This window comes from Callorhinus ursinus, unplaced genomic scaffold (assembly GCF_003265705.2).
Source record: "Callorhinus ursinus isolate GAN/ISIS: 27379988/994484 unplaced genomic scaffold, GSC_fseal_2.0 scaffold30, whole genome shotgun sequence".
In the NCBI taxonomy this organism is placed as follows: Eukaryota; Metazoa; Chordata; class Mammalia; order Carnivora; family Otariidae; genus Callorhinus; species Callorhinus ursinus.
The window spans coordinates 15,543,020-15,569,914 of NW_027397092.1; the positions used below are offsets into that span (position 1 = coordinate 15,543,020).

The following is a 26,895-nucleotide window of genomic DNA, read 5'->3' on the forward strand; positions in this document are numbered from 1 at the left end:
AGAAAAGTATAGCATATAATTTGGGGTGAAGAGTGGCAAACACATTTTATGTGCACTGAAATTTCTAGAAGGATATATGAATAAACAATAGTTAATTCTGGGGAGTGGAGACTTATATTCTGTCCTTTCTCTGCAGTTTGATTTTTCAAAAATTTTATGTGCCTTTAAAATAAAAAATTAGTTAAAATAACTCAGACTTTAGTAAAACTGAATCTGAAAAATTACTAAATATTAAATCAAATAAAAGGTTTGTGCTACGTTCTGCATGGAGCACTGGGTGTTATGAACAAACAATGAATCATGGAACACTGCACCAAAAACTAATGATGTAATATATGGTGATTAACATAACAATAAAAAATTTAAAAAAAAAAACAAAAGGTTTGTGCTACTAAATGAAAAAGTAAGCAAAAAGTTCTATAAGCAGACTTGAAAAAAAAAATCCAGTTTTACAATCTTTTGGGTCATGAGTTCTTTTAGGCCTAATCTAGTATTTAGGTCAAAAATTCCTCCAAAACGTAAGTTAGAGAGCAGCGTGTACTCTGATTCTAGAACTATAAAAATTTATCTATTCAAAGAAAATGTTGAAAAGAATACACACCAGTTTACACTGGCAAGCTTGTAGGGTGGACAGAAAAGTTTTGGCTCCTACTTTATTCAATTCTGTATCATATGACTTTTTAAAAATAATAAAACACTACACAGAAATTTAGCAGTGGAATACCACAGTCGGTTTTCAAGATACTTAACAGTAAAAACCAACAGCTGTAGGCAGCGAAAACAAAGCAAAATCACAGAATAGTCAGCAATCAAAAGCAAACTACTATTAACAGTTCTGTAGCTTTGACCCTACTTTCTAACAACTTGACACAAGCGGCATAAACATAGCTGAGATCACCAGTAAGTTAATCAGACTTGACTGATGTCACACATGTACTGCAATATACGCACATGACATACACAGTGAACTTAAAATTTGGCGCTGTCATATATAATTTAAGGAAAGGATTTTGGAATCAATTGGTAATGACTATTTCATTCAACATAAACAGCACCATAAAAGTGCTTTCATAAAGGTGCACATTTTGGGGTTTAAAAATATAATTTGTAAGTTAAACACCTATCTTATACGTGCTCTTTTATATTGCTGGTACGGACACAGGCTGCGGACTGAGTTTGCAGACAGACCCTCTCTGAATAGTTTTTATAAGAGCATCTTTGGCTCTTCCATGTTTTCAATGAGCAAACTGTGCAATCAATCAAATTGACTAGCACTTCCTCTTTAAAAAAATCTGAATTTCAGTGCAATGGGGCTTACAGTCTCTAAATTTTAGTAAATTCCAACTTCTTCCCTTTGTTCCCCCAGCTAAATCCCCCAACTGACTGCTCTCTGTCCCTCTCCCTACAACCATCCCTTATTTCCTCACCCCCACTTCTAGATATGCCTCTGACAAAAATGCAGCCATAAACATCATTTATATCACCTGTCCCTAAATACTCATCTTATGAAAGTATGCATACTTAGTTTGTGCTTTGGTAGTGTAATAATATTTCATTTGTGAACATACTGCTGTGGGACACACATAGAGACATGAAAATAAATTCCCATGCTCCCACTGGAAAGCAATATAAGACAATGAAAATGTGCTAAAGATTTCTGGGAAAGGAGGGACTGCCTTCCCAGATAAGGTAACACTTGAGCTATCACGGAACAAGAAAAAATTCATGGGATATGCAGGGAGAGAACACCAAAGGCGGCAAACAGCACAGGCAAAGAAATCACAGTTGTGAAGGTACATGCCACACTCAGGAAAGACAGAGGAGGTAAGAGTGGGAGAATGGCAGAAGAGAAGGCTAGAAAGGGGGTTTACAATCATGCTGTGAAAACTGGACACTAACAATTATTATGTTATTGCTGTAATGTTACAAATCCATTCTGCCTTGTCATGATGGGGTTGAGACTCTGCAAACCACGTTCTTCTTTGCCAACTGGCCACCTCTTAAGTTATGCCAAAAAGGGGCATCAAAAGCAACTGTTGGGTTAAAGGAAGAAAAGCCTTGCTGCTTTATGTTTCTTCTTGTGGGCTTTTTCTTCCTGTACCACCCCAGCAACACTTCTTCACCCTGTGGTGGCATTTCTTTCATGTACCAGAAGATGAATCCAGTTTGCACTTTTCCTACCTTTGTGATACCTTAGTGCTTGCTTCTTTACCATTTTAGGTACATAGTTAACTTTACACCTTGACAACAATCCCTTTTACTAAATTCTGATTAAGTATCTAGAGTGGTTTCTATCTTAAGACTGAACCTTGACTAACATAAAAATCACTAGAAATTCCTAAAGCGAAGTAATGACTCATTAAAATCTTTGTTCTAGGAAGAACACTGGTAGTCACATAAAGAGAAGGATGTGTCAAAGACAGATTACTGGGTTTCGTACTCGCTAATAATTAAGAGGCAACTGAAATTTTTAAAAAACCCAATGTACAGAATGAATTTCACTGAACTGTGTTTTTATGTTATGTCCAGTTTTTACTCAAGCTGCTATAATGAAACATAAACCTTACTATTACACTTATATTCCCTCCTTTCTAATACTGAGATTCATGTAATTGAGTTTCATCCCTTTTGACACTTAGGGGCTTCAGCATGAAAACTGAAGCTGAATCACGACACCAATCTCTGTAGAGCTACCTTTTTTTCTCTCTTCTCCTTGGACCCAATTACACATCTCAGTTTTAGGTGTGTCTTTTACATACCATTTTACATTTCATTTGAGATGAAAGTCATCTCAAATCCTTTCAAGTGACAGATAGATGTACAAATAATTCTTAAAGTTTTTCTTCCTTGTAATGAAATTTTGTATTATACTGTTAAGTAACAATTTCTGCCCCTGGGCATGCATAGATGTGGAAAAATTAACTTGATGTCCCATATGATGTTTAAACCCAAAATCTGAACACAAATTAAAAGATGCTATAGTATATTTAATTAATAATACATGACAATAAAACAGCTTTAGCTTCAGGTGCTGGGGGAAAGTCAGTGTTTCCAGAAAATACTAACACATTTCAGTACACCACAGAGGAAGTTAAGTGAGGCCACTGAGACTACAATAAATTCCCTTATCCTTTCCACACCCTGGATAACTTGCTTCTTGACTGAGAAGGAGCATCCCTGCTTTCATTCCACTGCTCTAAGGGTTACCAAAAGACACCTAAATGAAATCTCTTTTCTGTTTCTACTTCTATTTCATATTGTAGCAAGTACCATTCCAGCTTATACAAAAAGACAATGTTCTCTTTAGATTTTTGCAGTAAGTCATAACCTTGAGATAAGAGAAGAGGGATTCAAGCAAACCTACCATTTGATACACAAGGCTCAACCACCTAATTTGTCACTTTAGTACCAATATGGCTATATGAAATCACAAACAAAAATTACCTGAAGGATTAGAAAAATCCAACATGCTGGTGGTAGGCTGCAGGAGATCAGGGCTGCTGGATGAGAGTGTTCCAGGAATAGGCATTATAGCCAGACTGTGCCTGCAGTGCCTTGTTCCTACAATGCTGTCGTCTTGTGATTGGCTCAGGCCTCCGTCACTTCAAAATAATGGCACAAAAAGTATTTGAGAATTCTGAATGGCAAACGTTTCTTTCCTCTGTATACTGAGGCATAATAAGACCAATTCAAAGTGGTGACTTAAAAAATTATATAGATCTATTACAGCAATTAAAAAAATAGGACAACTATAATAATGAAGACACTCAAAATTTACTTACACTAAAAATTTAACTTATACATCTAAGTAATTCTACTACACCATAAAAAAAGTCATACTGAATTTCTGTTGGTTTTGGTAGAGAAATTAAGCCTGAATGTTTCGGGAGCCTTTAGGATCATCCAGTTTTGGCGGACACTAATATATGTATCCAACAATGTATAACCACACCATAGCAAAGTTTGCAATTTCAGCATAATAGGTTTGTGATCTTCTGGGCAAAGGACTGTTGGGTTATCTAAACCTAAACCAAAAAAACCCAGCAGCTTGTAGAAAACAAAGGGGCCAGGTCCAAGTGACAAAGAGAAGTCTTTAAACATATGAACAACCTGAGAACTGCCCAAACCAGTGAAAATGTGGAAAAGATAACAGGAAGATGGAAAACAGAAGAGCAGTGAACACTGGGTACACGTGACAAGTAGAAAGGAGAAAGAGAGGACCACAAATCAAAATAGAGGAAAAAGAATTTTACAGTCTCTTTTTTTTTTTTTAAAGACTTTATTTATTTGACAGAGAGAGACACAGCGAGAGAGGGAACACAAGCAGGGGGAGTGGGAGAGGGAGACGCAGGCTTCCCGCAGAGCAGGGAGCCCGATGCAGGGCTCGATCTCAGGACCCTGGGATCATGACCTGAGCTGAAGGCACACACGCTTAACAACTGAGCCACCCAGGCGCCCCAGAATTTTACAGTCTTTTAAGTTTATTCTAAGGACACGTTATTTCTTGTGTGATATCTCAAGTCTAATTATTTGGCTATTCTCTAGATGAGAACATCAAAACCACAGCAGAAAGCAAGCCATCTAAAGTTAATTCCCCTCAAAGGTTTCAAAAATATCAATTAAATGGCCATATTTAAGCAAACAGAACACCCCTCTTTTAAACTACACTACTTTAAAGGTTGAGAAGCCAGCCCCCAACTCAGCAGGGGTGTGGGACGCGGGATCCAATCTGTGGCTTCCTGCCTGGCTCCAGAGGGTACAGCAAACTCCTAGGCCTGTGTTCTAGGCTTCTGAGAAGGCATAGGACAAGCAAGGCCTGCCACAGTGCACCTGTACCTTCTCAGGCCCCAGAGAGGCTCTGGGCTTGAAGACCGGGAAAGGGGGAAGGGAGTGTCTTCCTCACTTGGGAAGTCAGCATAAGGCCTAGCAAGGCCACCCTGACTCCACACCCCAGAATTTCATTCATTACAGATAATAGCTGCATTACTGCCAAATGACCTTATAATAACCCTGTGCACCTTTGAAAAGATTTATGGTTTTGAATCACTGCTTTTAATAACATTTGTTATATTTAAGTTATACTTAATGAGAAAAATACTTTCAAGTTGTTACACAGGCAGCTCTAAATCCATCTAAGAGAAAAAATTAAAAGAAACTTAACTCTGTCATTTAAACTTTAGAGATCCCAGAAAGTCCTACAAAACATAGGATAAATGAAGCAGTCCTATACAAACATAGGACAGCAATGAAAAAGATTTCCATTAGCATCAATGACCAAAACACCGTTTATTTCTAAGGGTTAAACCAATCCTTTAGGTTAACATTAATTCTCATCTGTTTTATTCAATGTAGTATTCTACCCAGTTACCTGTTACACATACAGAGGTATCAAAGAACACTTACCTGTTACCATGGAACGGATTAAATGAGTAGTAGGGGATACATCCAGAATATGTTAGGAGAAAAAAAAATAGGACTTAGGCAGATTAGGGAACTATGCCAGATGAAGTGCGGAGGACAGTTAAATAAACAGCTAAAGGACGGCTAACAGCCACACAAGGAAGACAGAGCTAGGACAAGCAAGGCTGCAGAGGAGTGAGGGGAAAGCATGAAGACATGGAAGGGAACAAAAGTAAGTGCTTTAAGAGCCAGCTATGCATATAAACTTGGGCTATTAGCTATGTGACCTCAAGGAAATTTCTTTGTTTATGGACCTTAGTTTCCTCATCTAAAAATGTGACTATTTCTCCCCCAGGGCTGCCTTAAGGATTAAATCAGGTTATGGAGGTGAATATTTTGGCACAGAGGAAAATACAATTCCAATTTTTAAGAAGACAGTAAAGTACTTTTACTAAAATTAAGAAAGAACAGTACAAACCTAGAAAGGATTTTAAGCAATTCGTATTGAAAAACAGAGAAAGCAGGGTGGATATAACAGGCACTACAGAAACAGGAAGTATTTACCTGGGGAGAGAAGGCAGTCTAATCTGACAGAAATAAAGCTAAGGAAATACATTATCTGATAAGGAATTTGTGCTCATGTTAAATTGGTTCCTTATAATTTGCTGTGCATTGCTAAAGATCAGAGCTAAATGTTTTAAGGTGAACAAAAGGCAGGCGGCTTTCACAGAAACTGTACTTATAGCTTTGTAAGTAATCTGCAACAATTTAAATTATATGGAAAATACTTTTAAATATAACAGGCTTTCTAATTTAACAGACTTTTGAAAACAAATCTGCCTATTTTTGAACACAGAGGGTCAAGTAACTGAATCCAAAGAAGCAAACTGTTAAAAAGCTTAGCCCATCCTATTAATAATCGCAGCAGAAGCAACTTTAACAATGTTAAAAAGTTGTAATTTCCTATTAAAGGGAACTGGCTGTATTAGTTGCATTAAGATGGAATTCACTACGGAGACTTAAGAAAAGTGCACGAAACACTACAAGTCCTTATCTCTCTTACTGATATTATTTACCATTACCTCTGCTTTTTAATAAGCAGAGACTGTACAGATATAATACTGTAAAGCTGGTTACAAATTCATGGTAATTGAGGTGTGAGCATGTGTAAATGAAAACTACACTAATGTTACGTACAACTCATGCTATGACACGAATGAAACAGTATCTAATTAGCAAAATATCCATGCTTTTTTGGAAGCTGAATTGATAAAGCCCATTGCAAATAATTATGTCATTTCTTACCAAAACAGTCTCCTGAGATGATGATGCAGTAACAGAAACAAGATAGTTTTGAAAAATTCCTCAATAATTCCCCAACACTAAATTTACTTAGAATAAAACTGTATTTTAGTTTCACATTATGAAACTAAAAAGGCTATGTAAATATCAATATGCAAATAAAAAATAATTCCAATATTAAAAGCAAACAGAGTATGCTGACAAAAGATGGTGAGAAAAAGTAATTTCTGATAAGCAAACAAGACAGTCTACTTCTGGGACTGTTACAAAGAATAATATGAAGCTGTTACTTAGGCAATTTGTGATTAAAAAAACTAAAAGCTGAGTGATTTAAAAAAATAGGACATCAGATTTCCCAAATGTGAAATATTCTCAAGTCAATAAATACCCATTTCTGTCTTTCACAGAGGTTATTAAAATTAATAAATTTTTTTCCACTTGTAATTTTCAGAATAATTTTATTTTAAAATTATGTTACAGTTAGGGATTTGGGGAATTATCTATTCTTATCTCAACTATTTGTTCCTTCCTTCCTTTCATAATTCTTTTGCCTATCTGACAGATGTAGATATTCTTCCTTCCAGTATTTCTATGAATGAGTGCTGCAAAAGGCAGAGACCAAGCACCCCTTCCAAAGAGTCTGACACACAGGAGACTGTCAGGTTTGTGGGATTAAATTCATTAAAGTTTTTTTCTCACTTAAAAAATATTCAAAGTAGAAAAATTTAAAAATACCATGAACAAGCAAGGAAAAGAAAATTACGTGTACCACAACACCCTAGAGAAAATCACAATCAACATTTTTTCTTCTAGTTACTTTTACAGAATATAGCACAATCTATTTAACTACTCCCTTATTATAGCTGGGCATCTAGGGTATTTCCTTTTTTGTTTCATTATAGATAATACTACTCATAGTAGTATTATCTGTATATAAATCTTCACCTAATTATTAGAAATGGAATTAATGACTCAAAGGTATGAACATTTTTAAAACTCTCAATAAAAAAATGCCCAAATGCTTTATGGAAAGGTTACATCATTTCATATTTCCACAGCTGTCTGAGCTATCTATCTGATGTTATCAATTGGGGCCCTGACTATTCTCTTGTCAATCTATGATGAAACAAAAGGTACCCTGTTTTAAGAATAAATTGTGTATCCTGGGTTACTACTGATGCAGCACAGATGATTCATGTTCTCTGCCTATTTTTCCATTGAAGTTTTAGTGATTTTTTGTTTATCTATTAAGTTACCTGAAAGTGCCAAGAAATAGATACATTCATTCTCAAAACCGCTAAGCAACCAGTTTGACAAATCAGTTCTTTATGCAAAACAGGTTCCAGCAGAAAACCTTTATGATTTCTATTAAAATAACCTGTTGGTTTTTGGGTTTGCTTTTTTGGCATTTATATGTCTGAAATTATTAGCATTTTACTTCACTGAAACACATTTAGAAGAGATAGTTTAATATTAACTTCTGAAGTGCAGTTTTTTATTAATGTTTTGCATTCATAGCCAAGTCTCCTACTGGCACAAGAAACTCAATACATCACTAAATGAAAAAAAAATTCCCTTCTTAGTTAACTATTTCTACTAGATCTTTCATTTTAGGGGTACCAATATAAAGAAATAATGCTTGAAAATACTCAAATGACTGCTCCTGGCTACATTAATTTCCATGTCTCCCACTGTAACCAAAGAGAGAATCCAAGCGTAAAACCAGTTCCCACTCCCTGAAGGAGATACTATGGAGATGAGTTAGCTGCCTGAAACTTGAATATAGCTGGTTGGAATCTGACTCTAAAAAGCTATAGTCAGTTACAATCACTATTCTCTGGTTCTAGAGAACACATGTCACAATTATGCCACTGTTCAAAAATGAAAACCAGTTAAAGGAGATATATGTATTCTACACCAAATCTACCAGGGTTTCCAGCAATGGAACTCAGGGCATTACCTCCCGAGAACTCCCTTTGCGAACTCTTTTCTGCCTTCTGGTCCTCCATTCAATTCCCTTTTGCTCATTGCCTTCCTGCAGACTTCTGGTCATCCAAAACTGTCTGCCATCTTTACACTGTGAGCTAGCCCCACTTCTATTCTCCTTAATTCTCACTTATGAGAGTAAGACTTTTCTTACAGTGTTTGCTGTCCTGCTGTCATACTACAGTATGCTCAATATTAAAAGAACTTCAGCCATTTTAAAATTATCATTTTTATAAAACTACTTGCCTCAAGGAGAGCAGTCACTAAGAAACAATGAGCAGTAGACTTTGTAGAAATGAGTGACATTAAGAACAAAGCTCAGGATGTGTCAATTCTCTGTGAGCCCCAAATTAAATGAAGAACAAATGTGTTTCCTGACTGGAAGTAAGAACTCAAAAAGAAGAGCATTTTCTGATCAGGCAATCTTAGAGATTTTGAACTTTAAAAAAGTTGAGAGTTGACCTTTACCTATTTCCAAGTTGCCTTCTAATAGTGTCCCTGCTATTACTACTACACTGTGCTGCACATTCAACCCCAAACCACCAAATACAACTAACAGAGCTTCTATGGCTCCCTCCTATGACATGATCAAGTCTATATCTTTAGCATAATATTCAAAGTCCTTCATAACGTAGCACTTACCTAACTCTCCTGCTTCATCTCCAGATGTACACACACAAATATACTCTACCTAACCTACCAAGCTTGTTCCTTCTGCCTTTGTATGTATCAAAACATTTATCACTCTGTAATGTCTGCTTTCCCTATTTAGATCATCAACTCTTGGGAGAACAAGAAACTTGCTCTATCTTTGTACAGTTCTACATTTGGACACTGTGTCTAGTGTATAATAAGTGTGTGGAAAATAAAGGGTTCGTGATATGAATTCCTTAGAGGTAGGGGCTACCTCTTTTCAGCTCTATAATTATCACTGGGCATAGTGCTAGGAAGCATCAGGAGCCAAATAAATATTCTCTTTGAGTACGTTTTGCGTGAATTTTTTTTTCCTTCATTCACTGTCTTAAATTATTCAACAAATATTGAGTGCCTATATGTGCTAAGTACTGAACTTGACTAGAACTTTTGTAATTGGCTTTAAGAAGTAGATAATGTAAAATAAATAGATATAATATATGCTAGACTCTTTCCCAGTCATGGCACTTTAGTGAACTGATTTCCTAAGTATTTTACAGACCTCAATTTACATTTAAAATCTCAAAGTTTCATTCAGTTTTGGTGACATCTCAATTTAGAAATAGGAACAGATTTGATTAAAAAGGTCATTTAGAATTCAGGAAGGAATAAATAGTACAGTAAGAGAAAGATGATTTAGAAGACAAAAAAACTAGTATCAGCAAATGTATCCCCAAGATGTCCAAATTTATAGATCAAAGGACTGAAATTAGACCAAAAACACACAAGAAAAGATTTCATAAAATAAAAGGGCAGTCTTTCCTAAAATTCAAAACAAAGCTACTGGAAAAACATATAATCTAGCACTGGTAATGTCACAGAAACGATGGAAAGATACTGAGAATTTATTTTCTTATTTATGGGTTACTTACAGATTGTATGATGCACTGGTTGTATAAAAACCAAAACTGACCCCAAATTCCCTTCCCCCAAATAAAATTTTACAGGCAATAGGAAAAGGCCTACATGAGAGGGATTAGTGTTACCTACCTAAACAGTTTTGGAGGTAAGATACTAAACCGTGTTTTATCCAAAATTTTCCTGATTTTGTTTCTTCCACCTGAAACAGTGTTTGCTTTTATTTTCTTATTTCCTTTCTCCTGTGATGTGTGTTCAATATCTCCTGGTACATCCTGGATTGAATGGCGATTACTTTTTTTTTCAGCAATTTTAGGAATATGAGGAATACCAGATTTTTCTTGTTCAGTCCTACTAAGTAACTCTTTGAACACTGTGGAAATAAATAGATAAACTTGTCATTTCTTTTCTTCTCATTAGCAAGATTTTATAGGAACAACAAATTTGAAAGATAAACAGTCACTTTCTACTACTTGGCCTTGCAGACTCATTCATTAAACATTATGAAATTTATACCCTTCCTTCATCAGCCATATCCACTTGTCTCTTCAGTTTTTTAAGATTTTAAGTAATCTCTATACCCAACGTGGGGTTCAAACCCATGACCCTGAGATCAAGAGTCATGTGCTTTACCAAATGAGTCAGCCAGGCACCCCTAAGAATATATTCCAATTTTTCAAAAAGTAGGCTTCATGTCCAGCTTGGGGTTCCAACTCATGACCCTGAGAATAAAGAGTTGCATGCTCTACCAAGTGAGCCAGTGAGGCACCCCTCTCTTCAGTTTTTATAACTAACCATACTTCTGATATCATCCAAAAGTGGTAAAAGTCACTGGCAAAAATGGAACGGAAGTGGGCAGGTAGCATGTTTGGAAAGTCCAGGGCTTCCTATTTACCAATAATTGCTATATAATAATAATAAGCAATAAAACTGCTAATCAACTCAGACTTTATAGAAACAAGTATTTAGACTTTATTATTTACATGTTATTCCTTATCATAATATATAACATTTGAGATGAGATAGAAGTACTGCAGTCAGGTTCAGTTTTGTAAAATTTAGCCAATAAAAAAAAAATAGTTTGGCTGGACCTGTTTTTACCAGAGATGAAAAGTACTAAATTTAATAATAAATGACAATTTCCTCAAGATCACATTTATGAGCATTCTGTCACTGTTTACTCAGCTAAGAAACATTCACTACAGTGGTTTGAAGCAAACAACATATCATCCTTAGGGAACTTCATGTTAACGGGAAAACTGATGAATTATTTCATCCTTAAGGAAAAGTGAAAGCACATTGGAAGAATTGCCTGTCTCACAATCTCTTTGCCTAGATCAGATTTTTCACCTTGTGAGAGGGGCTATACCTCCTTGGGATCAGGTGAAAAAAAGACTAATCTGTGTAAGACTTTGTATCTAGTAACTACATAACCAGTATAATTAGTAATTAGCGTGACCTTTTCCAGGTAGAATAACCTATATTACCTATGTTTCATTAACTAATGTCATGAAAAAATTTTTTGGTTGTTTTAAATATGTATTCTTAAATAAGATCAACTACTGGGGGGGGGGGACAAAAAACCTAAAAAAATAAATGCTAACACAGAAAGTAACCACTTCCTAAAGACTCATGGTGTCTGGGAGGGTGTGAATCAAAGATAAATGAAGCTATATATTCTTGAACATGCTTGTCTTCAGAAGGTTTGGCTTTGAGTAGTACTACTTGGTACCTTTATTGAAGAAAAGCTGTAAATTATATAAATGCGCCCACTGAAAACAGAGAACTGTGATCTTTTTTTGTTGTTCTGGGGATAACAGTTTCCTTCAACATCAAAGGAGTTACAAGTAAGATTCCAAAAGACAAAGGCTTAAAAATTAATGCATTACAACATAAAATAGCTTGGTATTCAGTTGTAAAAGTGGACCATCTTGAAAGTTTCAACCAGGATGATATATTACACCAAAGCATACTGAAAGTTTATGAAAAGCACATTTTTTGCCTTCAAAATAATGGGAAATCTTTAGGAGTCACCTTTTAAAGATATTTTGCTTGATTAAAAAGCAATAAATTCCTTTTACTTTCCTTTGAAAATTATGCTTTATTTTAAGCCATGTGGTAAAGGTAAAAATGCCTTTTTGAGCTAAAATCGATATGCAGTCATGCAAAAAAATATTTACTGACCTATGAAGAACATATGTCAGGCAGATTTCCCCTGTTGTAGAACAGGAAGTCTAAGATACACGGTACAGAAAGAACATAGGCTAAAGGATTAAGGTAGCAGGAAAGGGAAAATCCTCCCTAATTAAGTCACTGTGTAAGAAGAGTTCAGTAAGGTGAGTAGATTTTAACTAGGCAAAGGGAAGGGAAGGAGGAATGATGCTAGGTAGAGGAAATCTCAAGTTCCAAGTCCCTGTTGCAAAAGGAAACTTAAAGAAAATTAAGATGACTAGGGAACAAAGTAGACAAGGGGCCTAAAAATGCTATGGTGAGGTGTCTGAATTTTCTATGAAGAGCAACAGGAAATCTTTAAATGGGCTGCAAATATTCCTGCCTGTGGTGTACATAAGGCAACTCAAGAGCGTACAAAAGAGTTTATATTCTCGCTGGAGTTGTGTATATAATTATAAATAAAACTGTAGAGATTTAATTTATAGATGAAGAGAAAAATAGTGAATTTTAAAAATTACTTAAGATTCAGGACAAAAATAGAAGGTGAGTAAATGTAATTACAATGTCACTAAAGAGCAATATTAAATATATGAATCAGAAATGAAGGTGCCCGATAATCATAAATCTGATTAAAGATTAAAAATTTCTCAGTCTCTACATATATGTATGTACGTTTACACACTTACACACACACACACACACACACACAATCAAAACAAACCACAAGCATACAAAGTCAAAAGACAACTTGGGGAAATATTTGTTACCTTTAAGACTAAAAAGCTACTATGCTTTTTTTATAACACATTCAAACAAATCAATGAAAAATAAAAAACTCAATATAAAAATGGAAAATGAAAAGACTTTGTGAAAAACACATGGTAACATGTAAAAAAGGTGCTCAACTTCTCTCATCATGAAATATGCATCACTGATGGATTCCCTGGGGAATTCTACCAAACATTCAAAGAAGAAATAATACCTATTCTACTGAAGCTGTTTCAAAAATAGAAACAGAAGGAAAGCTTCCAGACTCATTCTATGAGGCCAGCATTACCTTAATCCCCCAACCAGGCAAAGACCCCATCAAAAAAGAGAATTTCAGACCGATATCCCTGATGAATATGGATTCTAAAATCCTCAACCAAATCCTAGCTAATAGGATCCAACAATACACTAAAAGGATCATCCACTACGACCAAGTGGGACTTATCCCTGGGATGCAAGGGTGGTTCAACATTCGCAAATCAATGTGATAGAACACATTAATAAGAGGAGAGAGAAGAACCATATGGTCCTCTCAATTGATGCAGAAAAAGCATTTGACAAAATACAGCATCCTTTCCTGATTAAAACTCTGTCAGAGTACAGGGATGGAGGGAACATTCCTCAAGTTCATAAAATCCATCTATGAAAAACCCACAGCGAATACCATCCTCAATGGGGAAAAGCTGAGAGCCTTTCCCTTAAGATCAGGAACATAACAAGGATGTCCACTCTCACCACTATTGTTCAACATAGTACTAGAAGTCCTAGCAACAGCAATCAGACAACATAAAGAAATAAAAGGTATTCAAATTGGCAAAGAAGTCATCAAACTCTCTCTCTTCACAGATGACATGATACTTTATGGGGAAAACCCAAAAGACTCCACCCCCAAATTACTAGAACTCATACAGCAATTCAGTAATGTGGCAGGATACAAAATCAATGCACAGAAATCAGTTGCTTTCTTATACACTAACAATGCAACTGTAGAAAGAGAAATGAGAGAAACGATTCTATTTACAATAGCATCAAAAACCATAAGATACCTTGGAATAAACCTAACCAAAGAGGTAAAGGATCTAGACTCTAGGAACTACAGAACACTCATGAAAGAAATTGAAGAAGACACAAAAAGATGGAAAAACATTCCATGCTCATGGATCAGAAGAATAAACATTGTTAAAATGTCTATGCTACCCAGAGCAATCTATACCTTCAACGCCATCCCAATCAAAATTCCAATGACATTTTTCAAAGTGCTGGAACAAACAATCCTAAAATTTGTATGGAATCAGAAAACACTCCGAATCGCCAAGGAAATGCTGAAAAAGAAAAACAGAGCCAGGGACATCACGCTACCCGATTTCAAGCTATATTACAAAGCAGTGATCACCAAGACAGCATGGCACAAAAACAGACATATGGACCAATGGAACAGAATAGAGAGCTCAGATTTGGACCCTCACTCTATGGTCAAATAATCTTTGACAAAGGAGGAAAAAATATGCAATGGAAAAAAGCCTCTTCAATAAATGGTGATGGGAAAATTGGACAGCTATACACAGAAGAATGAAACTTGACCATTCTCTAACATCACACACAAAAATAAACTCAAAACGATGAAAGACCACAATATGAGACAGGAATCCATCAAAATCCTAGAGGAGAACATAGGCAGTAACCTCTTTGACACTGGCCACAGCAACTTCTTTCAAGATACATCTCCAAAGGCTAGTGAAACAAAAGCAAAAATGAACTTTTGGGACTTTATCAAGATAAAAAGCTTCTGCACAAGCAAAGGAAACAGTCAACAAAGTGGCAACCCACAGAATGGGAGAAGATATTTGCAAATGACACTACAGATAAAAGGCTGGTATCCAAGATCTCTAAAGAACTTCTCAAACTCAACACCCAAAAAGCAAATCAAGTCAAAAAATGGGCAGAAGACATGAACAGACACTTCTCCAAAGAAGACATACAAATGGCTAACAGACACATGAAAAAATGTTCATCATTAGCCCTCAGGGAAATTCAAATCAAAACCACACTGAGACACCACCTTACACCGTAAGAATGGCAAAAACTGACAAGGCAAGAAACGACAAATGTTGGAGAGGTTGTGGAGAAAGGGGAGCCCTCTTACACTGTTGGTGGGAATGTAAGTTGGTACAGCCACTTTGGAAAACAGTGTGGAGATTCCTCAAAAAATTAAAAGTAGAGCTACCCTATGACCCAGCAATTGCACTACTTGGCATTTACCCCAAAGACACAGATGTAGTGAAAATGGCCATATGCACCCCAATGTTCATAGCAGCAATGTCCGCGATAGCCAAACTGTGGAAAGAGGCGAGATGCCCTTCAACAGATGAACGGATAAAGAAGATGTGGTCCATATATACAAGGGAATATTACTCAGCCATCAGAAAGGATGAATACCCAACTTTTACACCAACATGGATGGGACTGGAGGGGATTATGGTAAGTGAAATAAGTCAAGCAGAGAAAGTCAATTATCATATGGTTTCATTTATTTGTAGAACATAAGGAATAGCATGGAGGACATTAGGAGAAGGAAGGGAGAAAGGAAGGAGGGGAAATCGGAGGGAGAGACGAACCATGAGAGACTATGGACTCTGAGAAACAAACTGAGGGTTTTAGAGGGGAGGGGGGTGGGGGATGGGTCAGCCCGGTGATGGGTACTAAGGAGGGCACGTACTGCATGGAGCACTGGGTGTTGTACGAAAACAATGAATCGTGGATCACTGCATCAAAAAGTGGTGATGTATTATATGGTGACAAACATAATAAAATTAAATTAAATGATGTGCATCAATAACCATAAAGTTGATTATACCCACTGCAGAGGCATTCTTATACAATGGTAAATAAAAGTATGTGTAGATTGGGATAAACTTTTGGAAAGTCAAAGTGCAGTACTGTCAAAATTAATTCCACTATGAGAAATTTATCTTACAGGTATATCTACATAAGCATAAAAGTATAAAAGATTTTTATTTCAACACTATAAATAGCAAAAACTGGAAACAACCTAAAACACCCATCAATATCACATTAGCTCAACAGATTATAATAATACTGCAATAGATTTCTATTCAACAATTCACAAGAAATAAATCTTTATCAACTCCTGTGCAAAGATCCAGAATACTATACACAGTAGGGTCCACTGTATACCTTTAATGTTTTAATTTTCAAAACATACACATGTATTACTTTTATTAAAACATTAAAATGCTAATAATTATCTGAGTGGTGAGATTTTTCAAAGATGTCAGAAAGCTGTGAAAGCTAAGAGGAACAGATGAGGTAAAAGTCCAAGGCAAGAACATGGTCAACTGAGATTGCCTGTTGTTTTCTTCTCTAAACACGAAGTGGCAATGAGGTAGAGGGGCTCTACTAGAGGAAAAATAATTTCTAAGGGCTTCAAGTACTGGCCTAAAAACTGGAATACAAAGAAGCCCCAAAGCAGTGCTGCCTTCCTCCATGGAACATAACTACTCTTAAAACAATACAGGAGGGGCGCCTGGGTGCCTCAGTTGGTTAAGCGACTGCCTTCGGCTCAGGTCATGATCCTGGAGTCCCGGGATCGAGTCCCGCATCGGGCTCCCTGCTCGGCAGGGAGTCTGCTTCTCCCTCTGACCCTCCCCCTGTCATGTGCTATCTCTCATTCTCTCTCTCAAATAAATATATATATAAAAAAAAACAAAAAACAAAAACAAAAACAAAAACAAAAACAATGCAGGAGGCTGGGGACTGGTTGGAAATTCTGTATAGTCTCACGGTACTTAGGAGACAAAGTCACACAACAGGGATGGATGTGCAACAAACACATGACGTATTTACCTGCTTGGGGAGGGAGGCTCAAAAGCAAAGCTCAAAATTTCTGAAGGGCTGAACTTAAACAAAAAAAAGACAAAAAGCCACCAGACTCTGAACCAAAAGCCATGCCTTAGGTAGAGATTGGGGGTGAGGGTACCAGGACAAGGCTGACAAAGCAGAGTACAATTTCCCACAATCTCTCTGCGTTCAGAGACAAAGTTCCATTAGAGATGGGGCCTGCATCAAGCACATGACAAATCTCACTCAGTTTGAAACCTGGATACATTTTAAGTAATTTTGTAACCCAGCCTCATCCAGCCCAATTCCCCTTACCTTCCTTATATGCTTAACCAGAGGAAATGGCAAATCCTTTCTATGAAAAAATATTTCCCTACTTGCTTAGGTTTCTTTATATACTAAGTACAGCACACCAAAAAAAAAAAAAAAATTGTAAGACAAAATGATAACTGGGAAGGGGGGGCACAGAGAATAAAAACCCAGTTTTGGAATTAACACACAGAGTTTTGTAATAACCATTATAAATAAAGAAAATATAGGGAAGAGATAAAATGGATGAAGACATGGTACAACAGAGAACTGGAATTTATAAAAGAGATTCAAATGGGAATTCTAGAACTAAAAAATTATCTAAAATTAAGCTCACTGCATGTATTCAACAGCAGACTGGACACAGAAGAAAACAGGAAAACTTTGTTTAAACGCAGGTCATTAGAAAATATCCAAACTGAAGCCCAAGTAGGGGAAAAAAATGGAAAGAACAGAACAGACTCTAAGAGATGCATGGGACACAGATCTTTTAACACATAAGTAAATGATCTCTCACATGGAAAGAAGACATAGTAGCAAAGGCAGTATCTCAAGTCATTAATGGCCACAAAACTTCTAAAGTGATGAGACATCAATGCACAAATTCAAAAGTTCCACCAAGCCCAAACAAAATAAAGAGACTTGTACTAAGGGATCCTTGTTATAGTTAAAATTGCTCTGAGTCCTGTTTATAAGTTATGGAACATGATGCTATCTTTGTTTAGCCTTCTGTGGGCTGTGGTTCCCATGTTCAGTTTGGAAAGCTTTGGAATGCTATCTCCATCTGTCTGCTTTGTGGGCAGAGGTGTGTCTATTGGCCTGTCAGTTCTCCAAGTCTCTGGTATGCTAAGTAGGATCACATCCATGCACACAAAGGATGGAGGTGAGCCCAGGATCTCATAAACTTTATGGGTTGTCTCCTTCCTCCATCTCAGTTATCAACCTACTATCCTTAGATTAACCTTTTCAGTCCTCTAGAAATAAACTAATAAACTGCCCACTGTAGCACTTTAGGGGCCAAGGAAGAGGAGGACAGAGAGAGTGTGGGAAAACAACAATGAAGTTGGCCTTGCCTTCTTGGAGCCAGAGCTCCACTAAAGGGTGAAGAAGGTTCCCCTTCCTCAGAATTCTGGCTTGTGCAGCCTTGTGTTGCAGGCTACTGTCAATGCTACTGGATTACTTGGCGGCTGAGGCCTGACAGAATGGAGAAAAAAAGGGGGGGAAAAAAACTGTGGGAATTCCTTTTCTCACTCCTCAAATCAGTTTTTTCCTGAATCCTTATTGGTTTGCACACATCCAGGTTTCAGCTTGCCAGCTCAGGGGATACTGGATTTAAAAAAAAAAAAAAAGGATTAATTCACTGCTGGTAGTGGGACTTTGAATTTTTCAAGTTCTTCAGTGGGTGGATCACGATTCTGGCCAGGTTTTATTTTTGGGCTTAGTGGGGAAATAAAGGGTGGCATTTGTTTACTCCATCTCACCTGTAAATGGAACCCTTAATTTGATTTTTATCTTCACAGATATAAGACAGTTACCTCATAGTCTGTGTTTGATATTCTGGAGCTCCTCTAGTTCTGTCTCTCTGTTGGTTGTGGATTACACTGACTTTTAAGAGAGCCTCACAATCTTTGATTGTTTGCTTGACTCTGTACTTGAAAAATTATTTTTACAAATAAGAGGTTACTGCTAGAATCCTCAAAAGAGGATTTTTATGTTCTTTTGCCAGGCACCTGATGTCCATGGCTAGAGACAGGGCCAAAACTTGAGGTCCTTCTGAGCTGCTTAGAGTACAGCCTACATCCACTTCAGAGTTAGCCGTTCAAGGTCCCAATCCTCAATAAACGCTGTTATGTGAGAGTGGTCTGGCCCTGGTGGGCTCTCTAAACTAGAAGCCTCTGATATTTTATCCAGCAGTTCCTTTTCTCAGCTACAATCTATGGACTGAAAATGTCCATGGGAAAAAAGACATCCTTTTGGGGTACAGTTTCAGTGAGGGGGGAAGGGATGTAACACATGCAGACTTTGTTCTCCTAGCAACTGCAGGATTCCAACTCTTTAGTCTTTTCCTGGGAGTCCATTACCCAAAAAGGCTGTCTCTTGGGTGCTTTTCTGTACTGGTGAATGTCCCAGAGCACATACAGCTTCAGTTCACCTCCTTCTGGTCTGATTCTCTCTCTGTTCTGTGTCAGGTAGTTCTTAGCTCTCTTCTTGAATTTTTATACTTTGTCGTAGCTACTTTTTATATTTATCTAACTTTCCTGGTTGTTCTCAGTCAATACTGTAAACAGAATGTTAAAACAAGTTTCTTTAATTCATTCTGCACAGAGTTTAGGTGGACTTTTGAATTAGAAGAGTCACATCCTTCTTTCACTCTGGGATAGTCTCTACTACTGCTGCATGAATACTTTATTCTCCACATTTTCTTTCAGATTTCCTGCAATAATGCTCAATGCTATTTATTGTTGTTGTTCTATAGTCTGGGAGACTTCCTCAACTTTATTACCTACTCCCTCTACTGAATGTTTTTGTCTTTGCTGCCATGTTTTAAGTCACTCTGAGTTATTTCTTTCTCAGGGACTGTTCCTTTTTTCCTAATACCCTGTTCTTGTTTTAAGAGATGAATTTTTAAATCTCTCTGAGCACAGTTCTGGAAATGTTTTTCTTCTCTCTTAACTATTTTCTCCAGAATCTGTAAGCTTACTTATTAGGTTCCCCACCATGCTTCCTCAATGATCCTGATTCTCCTATGCCTGGCTATCAGTTTTAATTAACACAAAATGACCAAATATGATTTGCTCTGGTATCATCTAAACAAATCTGTCTTCTGGCCAGTTTTCCTAATTGTAGGTGTTTCTTTCTCTCTCTTGCTTTCTTTTAAAAAGATTTTATTTGAGAAAGAGAGAGAGAGTGTGCACACATGGACGCATGCGCACACACACACAAGCAGAGGAAGTAGCAGAGGAAAGCAACAAGCAGACTCCCCACTAAGCAGGGAGCCCAATGTGGGACTCGATCCCGGGACCCAGGGATCATGACCTGAGCTGAAGGCAGACACTTAACTGACTGAGCCACCCAGGGACCTCTCCTATTTGCAGGTGTTCTGTGAGTTCTGTATAGGACGACCTAACTGTGCAACCTTTCTTCACTGTAATGCCAGAGTTACTAGGACTTTATTCCAGGTATGACATCCAGACTAAAATGATCCATTTCTACAAATGTTTTATTAATATTCCTTTGAGATACTCTTAGGTGTTTTGTTTGGGGTAAAAGTCACTGACCATACTTTGCCTAGGATAAGGAACAAGGTGTTGAGGACACGGGCCCCTTTTGCAGTACCACATAACGCCTACCCTGTGCCACATCCAATCTAGAGTTCTGCAGGGCAATTGTTTCTCACCACTCAAGGAGTTCTAAGGTTGTGGCTTCCTTGCCTTTTATATCCTTCATATCTCCTTTTTCTGTCTTCCAGGGGTCATGGTATTAACCACCAAATTTACTATCTCTATGTTTTTATACATAATAGTTGATACCAGTTAGTAATTATTACGTGCTGGCACAAAAAGTTAAAGGTGTTTGATCCGTATAAGAGCCTTATGAAATATAGCTGGAGAAAGTCAAGCTTGGAGAATCATTTGCTCTAAGTGTCAGAGCAAGCTCTGCTTTCCTATTTTACAAAATCAGAATTTTTTAAATTTAACCCACAAGTTTTGTTTCTAGATACTAGTACAAACTCAAGAAATCCAGAAACTGTGAAGGCTTACTTATTTTACACTAAAAAGTATAGTATTGAGAAACTGCAAATAGACAGTTATGTATCAGATTTAAGAGGATATAATTCAGTAGAAAAGACTCAAGTGAAAAGAGGAAAAATACCAAATGTTTCATTTTTCACTATGACTAAGTGCAGTATAAGGAGGAGTCAAAGTGAAAAAATAAAACACACTTCCTTTTCCATAGGCACAGCTTTTAAATTCAACTCCTAGTTTCAAATTGCAACCGAAATGACCTATACGAATTTTTCCCCCTTACTTCATAAAGACCCTTAAATTTTCTTTGATAATTTTCAATTATACTGTTTTTATTGTTGCCCTTCTCAGAATTTCAGAGAATATCCTCTGGTATCTAATGAAACGAAGTTACAGTAAGTCTTCCCTAAAAGAAAACAAAATGCAAGTACAAGCTTAGTCTTTGCCTCATTCAAACAGAAGCATGATCAAAACGCACTGCAGACACAGTAATCAGCATTTTAAATAGAAAGGTAGAGTACACCATTATTAAAAATCTGGAGTTCATTGACTGTTTTACTCAATTCATTTTCACGAAACAGCTAATCTAGCATTCATATTTTATTTCAGAAAGGCAGTTAAAACTTTAGCAGTACTATGATGTGCACATTAGCAGGGGAAATAAACGACTATGACTTTTATGCTTCTTTCAGATCATTCTAAGTTTCACTCACTGTGCCTCCCAGCAAAGTACATAATACCTCCCCAGAAGACATTTCATAAATGACTAACTGAACATACTTCTACACCTATTTTAAATCTTATTTCTAAGACATCAAAATAATACAAATAATGAAAAATGAAAATTCTAGAATACATAGTACCATATCTCAATATTAAGGATCCTAAAAATGTTTATCTAAGAGCGCAGAGAGAACCTGTTTACATTTTATTTTTTTCTTTATTACCAAACAAACCAAAAAACAAACAAGCCTGTTTTTACAACAAAACTCACCAAAAATGTTGGTCTTCACAGTAAGTGCAAGATGAGTATTATTCCTTAAAATTTCAAGGGCCTTCACAAATGTAATATTTTCAAAGTTTTGTCCATTTACTTCCATTATCTTGAGAAAAACATTTGTAAAATATAAATTACGACAAAAATATTAGTTACTTCTGCAACCTTAAGTTTAATGGTGAAAAAAATGAAACTTGAAAAAAATGCACCCACCTTATGTGAACAATGGTTATCTCTGTGAGAAATGGGGTTATTACTTAATTTTTTTCTCTTTATTGTATTTCCTCAAATATCTACTGAAAACATTTTTTGAAAGTGCATTCCCTCTAAGATCATATTAAAGACTTTAAAAAAAAAAAAACACAGTATGGCTTATATAGGAAGGAAAAATTTTAATGTCAGATCAGATGATAAAAATTAGTGCCTGTGTATATATGTGCAAATTTTATTGAAATTTTCTAAATGCAAATTTACTGCATTTAAGAGAGATAACTCATTCGAAAGTGATACTCTGAATACATCTATGTATTTCCTGACAATGAATGAACCAGCAAGTCAAGCAAAAAGCACCACTGTGATGAGTTCTTCCACATGACACGGCTCAACCTTCACAGCAGGGCTTCCCAAACTTGGCTGTACCTCAAAACCATACATAAAGTTTCTTAAAAAATACTAGTTCTAACAAAAAAGGATTAAGAGATAAACATAATAAAAAAAAAAAAGAAAAGGACCGTAGAGGACAGATATGAAGGATTGACACAATGATTCCAACAGGATAAAAGAAAGATTAAGAAGCAAAATACCATGAAAAGAAAAAAAAAAAATCACAGAAGTAAAATTCAGGGTTGAAAAAAGTCTCGAGTCTACATATTAACTGGTTCATCTAGTACCATGAAAAGATAATAAAAAGACTTAACACAGCCCAATGAAAATTTTGAATTCCAAGGACAGAGAACAAAGAATCTGTAAGCATCACTGTGCAGTAGTGGGTAGTGGGACAAACAAAGCTAGAAAAGAAAAATAAAGATTGGCTTGGACTTCTCTTGGGCCATACTAAAATAATGTGATACTTTTCTCTAACATCAAAGTTCTCAGGGAAAAAATAACTGACCAAAGAATATTATACTCCACTGAACAAGAGCATTATCAGACATGCAAGGACACATAAAACTATAGTACCTATTTGGCCCTTTCTGAGAAAAGTACTAGAAAAGGTACCAGTAGTACTAGAAGACAACTGTGAAATGAAGCACAATAATGGAGACACAGGGCATAGATGAAATGGAGGTGATCAATGGAATCAGTGAGACAGTTATAAATGTCTACACAGTTGTTAGTGATAAAACTCACGAAACTTAATGCAAATGTCAAAAGTATTCTTAAAAGAAGATAAACAATGTTAAAAATGACTTAATAGCTAATCTAAAATTTCAGATAATTTTAAAATAACTGTTATTTTAAAGAACTGAGGAAAGAAGTAAAAAGCTGATAAATTTTCTCTCAAGAATGAAATCATTTGATTTCATGGTTTTCTTTTCTGTGAATAATGAGATGCTTAAATGTATTTAAAATAAAATACTAGAACAATAAATACACTAACTCTAGAATTCTAGCTACTAGATATTCTCAATGACTAGAGCGGAGTTAGGCCCAGAAATCTCTATTTTTAAAAATTTCCCTTAGGGGAAGAAGGGGATCATTATAACTCTAAATCAGTTTCTTAACCCCTTTGATATTTGGGCTGGATAACTCTTTACTGTGAGGGATGCACTGTTGCAGCGTGTTGTAGGCTGCTCAGCAGCATCCTTGGCCTCTATCCACTAGATGCTAGTAGCAACCCCTAGGTCATGAGAATCAAAAATATCTCCAGACATGCCAAATGTTTCCTGAGGGAGAAAATCACTCCTGGTTGAGAACCCTGCTCTGCAGTGTAGAACTTTTTATAATGTGAATGCATTCATTATTTTAAGAGGAAAGTGCATTAGTATGGTTAAAAGTAAAATAAACCTACATTCTAAATGAGTAAATGAACTAATAGAATTTTAAAATGGGAAAACATAACCTTCCCAATTCACCTGAACTTGAAAAACTGCTCTTTGGTGTGCCTGAGAATCACCTAGAGAGCTGTGTTAAAAATACAGATTCCTAGAGCTCATCTCTGGAGAATGTGACTAGTACGATTAATAGAACCGAGGTGGGCTTAGGAATTACATTTTTAAGTAACAAGGTTGTCAGGAATCACATCTGGGAATACACTGCTCGCTCTACAGCTACCTGAAGTCTTAATGGAGAGAATAAATCCCCACCAACTTCTTCCTAGTGTCTCCTTTCTCCTAGTCGCTCACCTGGCTTCCTCTGCTTATGGATGTAGGTCTGTTACCAGATGAACACTATTTAAGCTGAAACCATCATTTATGGTAATCTTTGGCCACTTACATTTAAATTTTTATTTTTTTATTTGTAAAGATTTCATTTATTTGAGAGAGAGAGCATGCACACGAGCAACAAGCACAGGTGGGGGGGCGGGTAGAGGGAGAAACAGACTCCCTACTGAGCAGGGATTCGATCCCTGGACCCCGAGATCACAACCTCAGGTGAAGGCAGACACTTAACCGACTGAGCCACCCAGGCACCCCTCAATTTAATTTTTATTTGAATTTCCTTAAGTTGATCATGCTTACTTGAAGAAATATCACATGTGAAAAAAAGCAGCAGACATATTACTTCCAAAAAGGTTTTAATTCACGTGGGTGGTTATTTACTTACCTGATCACCACGTTTCAGTCCAGCATCAGCAGCTTTGCTACTAGGTTCTACTCCTTCAACAAAAATACCAAACCCCTTCTCACTCCCTCCGTTAAGGCTGAAATGTAGAGGGGACTCCCGGGAAGCCTTTTGCAGCACCACCTGTCTCCATTTGGCCTTTGCAGCACAGGCAATATTCAATAACCGGAGATGACCATTCATTTTCTAAAAAAGTAAAAAAGGGTATAAATGTACATAAATTTATGTATCTATTCCTATAGGCTTTTAAAAATCACCTAAAATTATTAGAATCTGAGTTACCTTGATGAAATACAGAGTAAAGAACATGTAAGCCAGTGTAAATAAAACCAAAGGAGGGAAAACTTCCACCCCAGAGCACTGTCAAGAAGATGATCTCGCAATACAATTTTTTAAAAACTGCTCGATAATCACAGGTTAGAAAAGAGTTTAAAATGATGTCTCATTTAGAGAGGGAAGACAAAACGTTACTTCTTATGGCCTGAACTTTCCTACCTTGCTCATCTCCTGGCTATTACATAAATCCAGAATCTTTATAAACCTTCATTTAAAACCTTAAAAGACCTGAACCACCTTTCTGAATACAGTCATACTGAAAAATACATTCAAGTCCCTACTACCTCTCTGGGTATATTATTCCTAAATTATTTTAGATCTTTCTTAACCTTAGTAATATTCTCACTTTCAGATTTTAATACCAATTTAATATTCAACTCTTCTCAAATAGCATAGTATGTGTAAATCTCATGCCTATAAAAAGCAGCTAAAGTTTCTTCAGGACAGCGGCCAAGCCTTACACCTGTTCTGATCCTATACTCCCAACACCCTGGAAGTATAAAGTAGAACTGAATAAATACCTGATGACTGAATGATTTTTTTTTAAAGATTTTATTTATTTATTCATGAGAGACAGAGTGAGAGAGAAAGAGAGAGAGAGAGAGAGGCAGAGGGAGAAGCAGGCTCCCAAGGAGCAGGGAGCCCGATGCGGGACTCGATACCAGGACCCTGGGATCATGACCTGAGCTGAAGGCAGACGCTTAACCATCTGAGCCACCCAGGCGCCCTGATGACTGAATGATTATCAAAAAAGAAATCCCATGATTGTAAGGCAATATCTATTTTCCATTAGCCCGTAAATATCTGTACAGCCAGCATTGGAAAATCCAAATGATGGTAGTAAGCTTCTACAGCCTCTTAATCAAGTTCCCTGTCTCTATTCATTCTTCCCATTTTGCACAGAGCCGAAGGGCTGCTGAGAAGGCTATAGAAACTCAGAGGTAAGGGAACGGACAGAAATCTGCCTATGTGTCCCTTTTTCAACTCTATCCACTTACACTGAGTAACAGCAATGGTTCTTGGGCATTTGCAATGTGCCAGGTTTTTTCCCCCCCCCGACTGTTACATTCATTAGCTCATTATAATCCTATAACAATCCCCAGAAACTAGGGGCTACTAACTTATAAAGACAATTGCATAAAGGGCTGGGCTACTTGTCCAAGTTTACATGTCTAACAAGTGGTATAATTTAAATATTAATTCAGGCAAACTAACTCCAGAGCTGATTATTAATTTACTTCCTAAAATTTCAAGTTGGTTGGAGGACATAAATCCAGTTGCAATTCAAAGTTTTTATGTGACAGAGTAAATGGAATTATAAATAGCAACTGTGAAAGTTAAGAGGACCTTGAGGGGATTATCTTAGGTGTTGTATATTTAGAACAAGTGAAATCATATGCAGAAGGGAGACTCAGAATGCCTAATGTAGCACTGATACATAAAATAGGCCTTGAAAGTTGCATAGAGTTCAAATAGCAACACTAGAAGAAAAGAATTCAAACCTGAGAACTGGTGAACAATATAAAATAATCTGGTTGGTTAAAATCAAGGGGGCACAGATAAAAAGACTGAAAAAGACTCACCTACAGTGAGGAACCTGAATATGGATGAGGAATTACTTTGGTAGGAAATGCTTTAGTTTACTGACAAAGAGAAGTATTCATTCTCATTTATAGTTTAAAAACA

At 36.6% G+C, this 26,895-nt stretch overlaps 1 protein-coding gene across 9 annotated transcripts in view; it reads right to left on the bottom strand.

The window, feature by feature from the left end:
* The window catches only part of RAPGEF6 (Rap guanine nucleotide exchange factor 6), a 195,020-nt gene that overhangs the window by 46,090 nt on the left and 122,035 nt on the right, over positions 1-26,895 (bottom strand). For all 9 annotated transcript variants that reach the window (XM_073878621.1, XM_025860756.2, XM_073878623.1 and 6 more), the window contains 4 exons: positions 24,856-25,059; positions 22,087-22,195; positions 10,372-10,612; positions 3,445-3,602 (listed from right to left, as the gene is read on the bottom strand). In XM_073878621.1, coding sequence (XP_073734722.1) covers positions 3,445-3,602; positions 10,372-10,612; positions 22,087-22,195; positions 24,856-25,059 — 712 coding nt within the window. The remainder of the gene's footprint in view (positions 1-3,444; positions 3,603-10,371; positions 10,613-22,086; positions 22,196-24,855; positions 25,060-26,895) is intronic.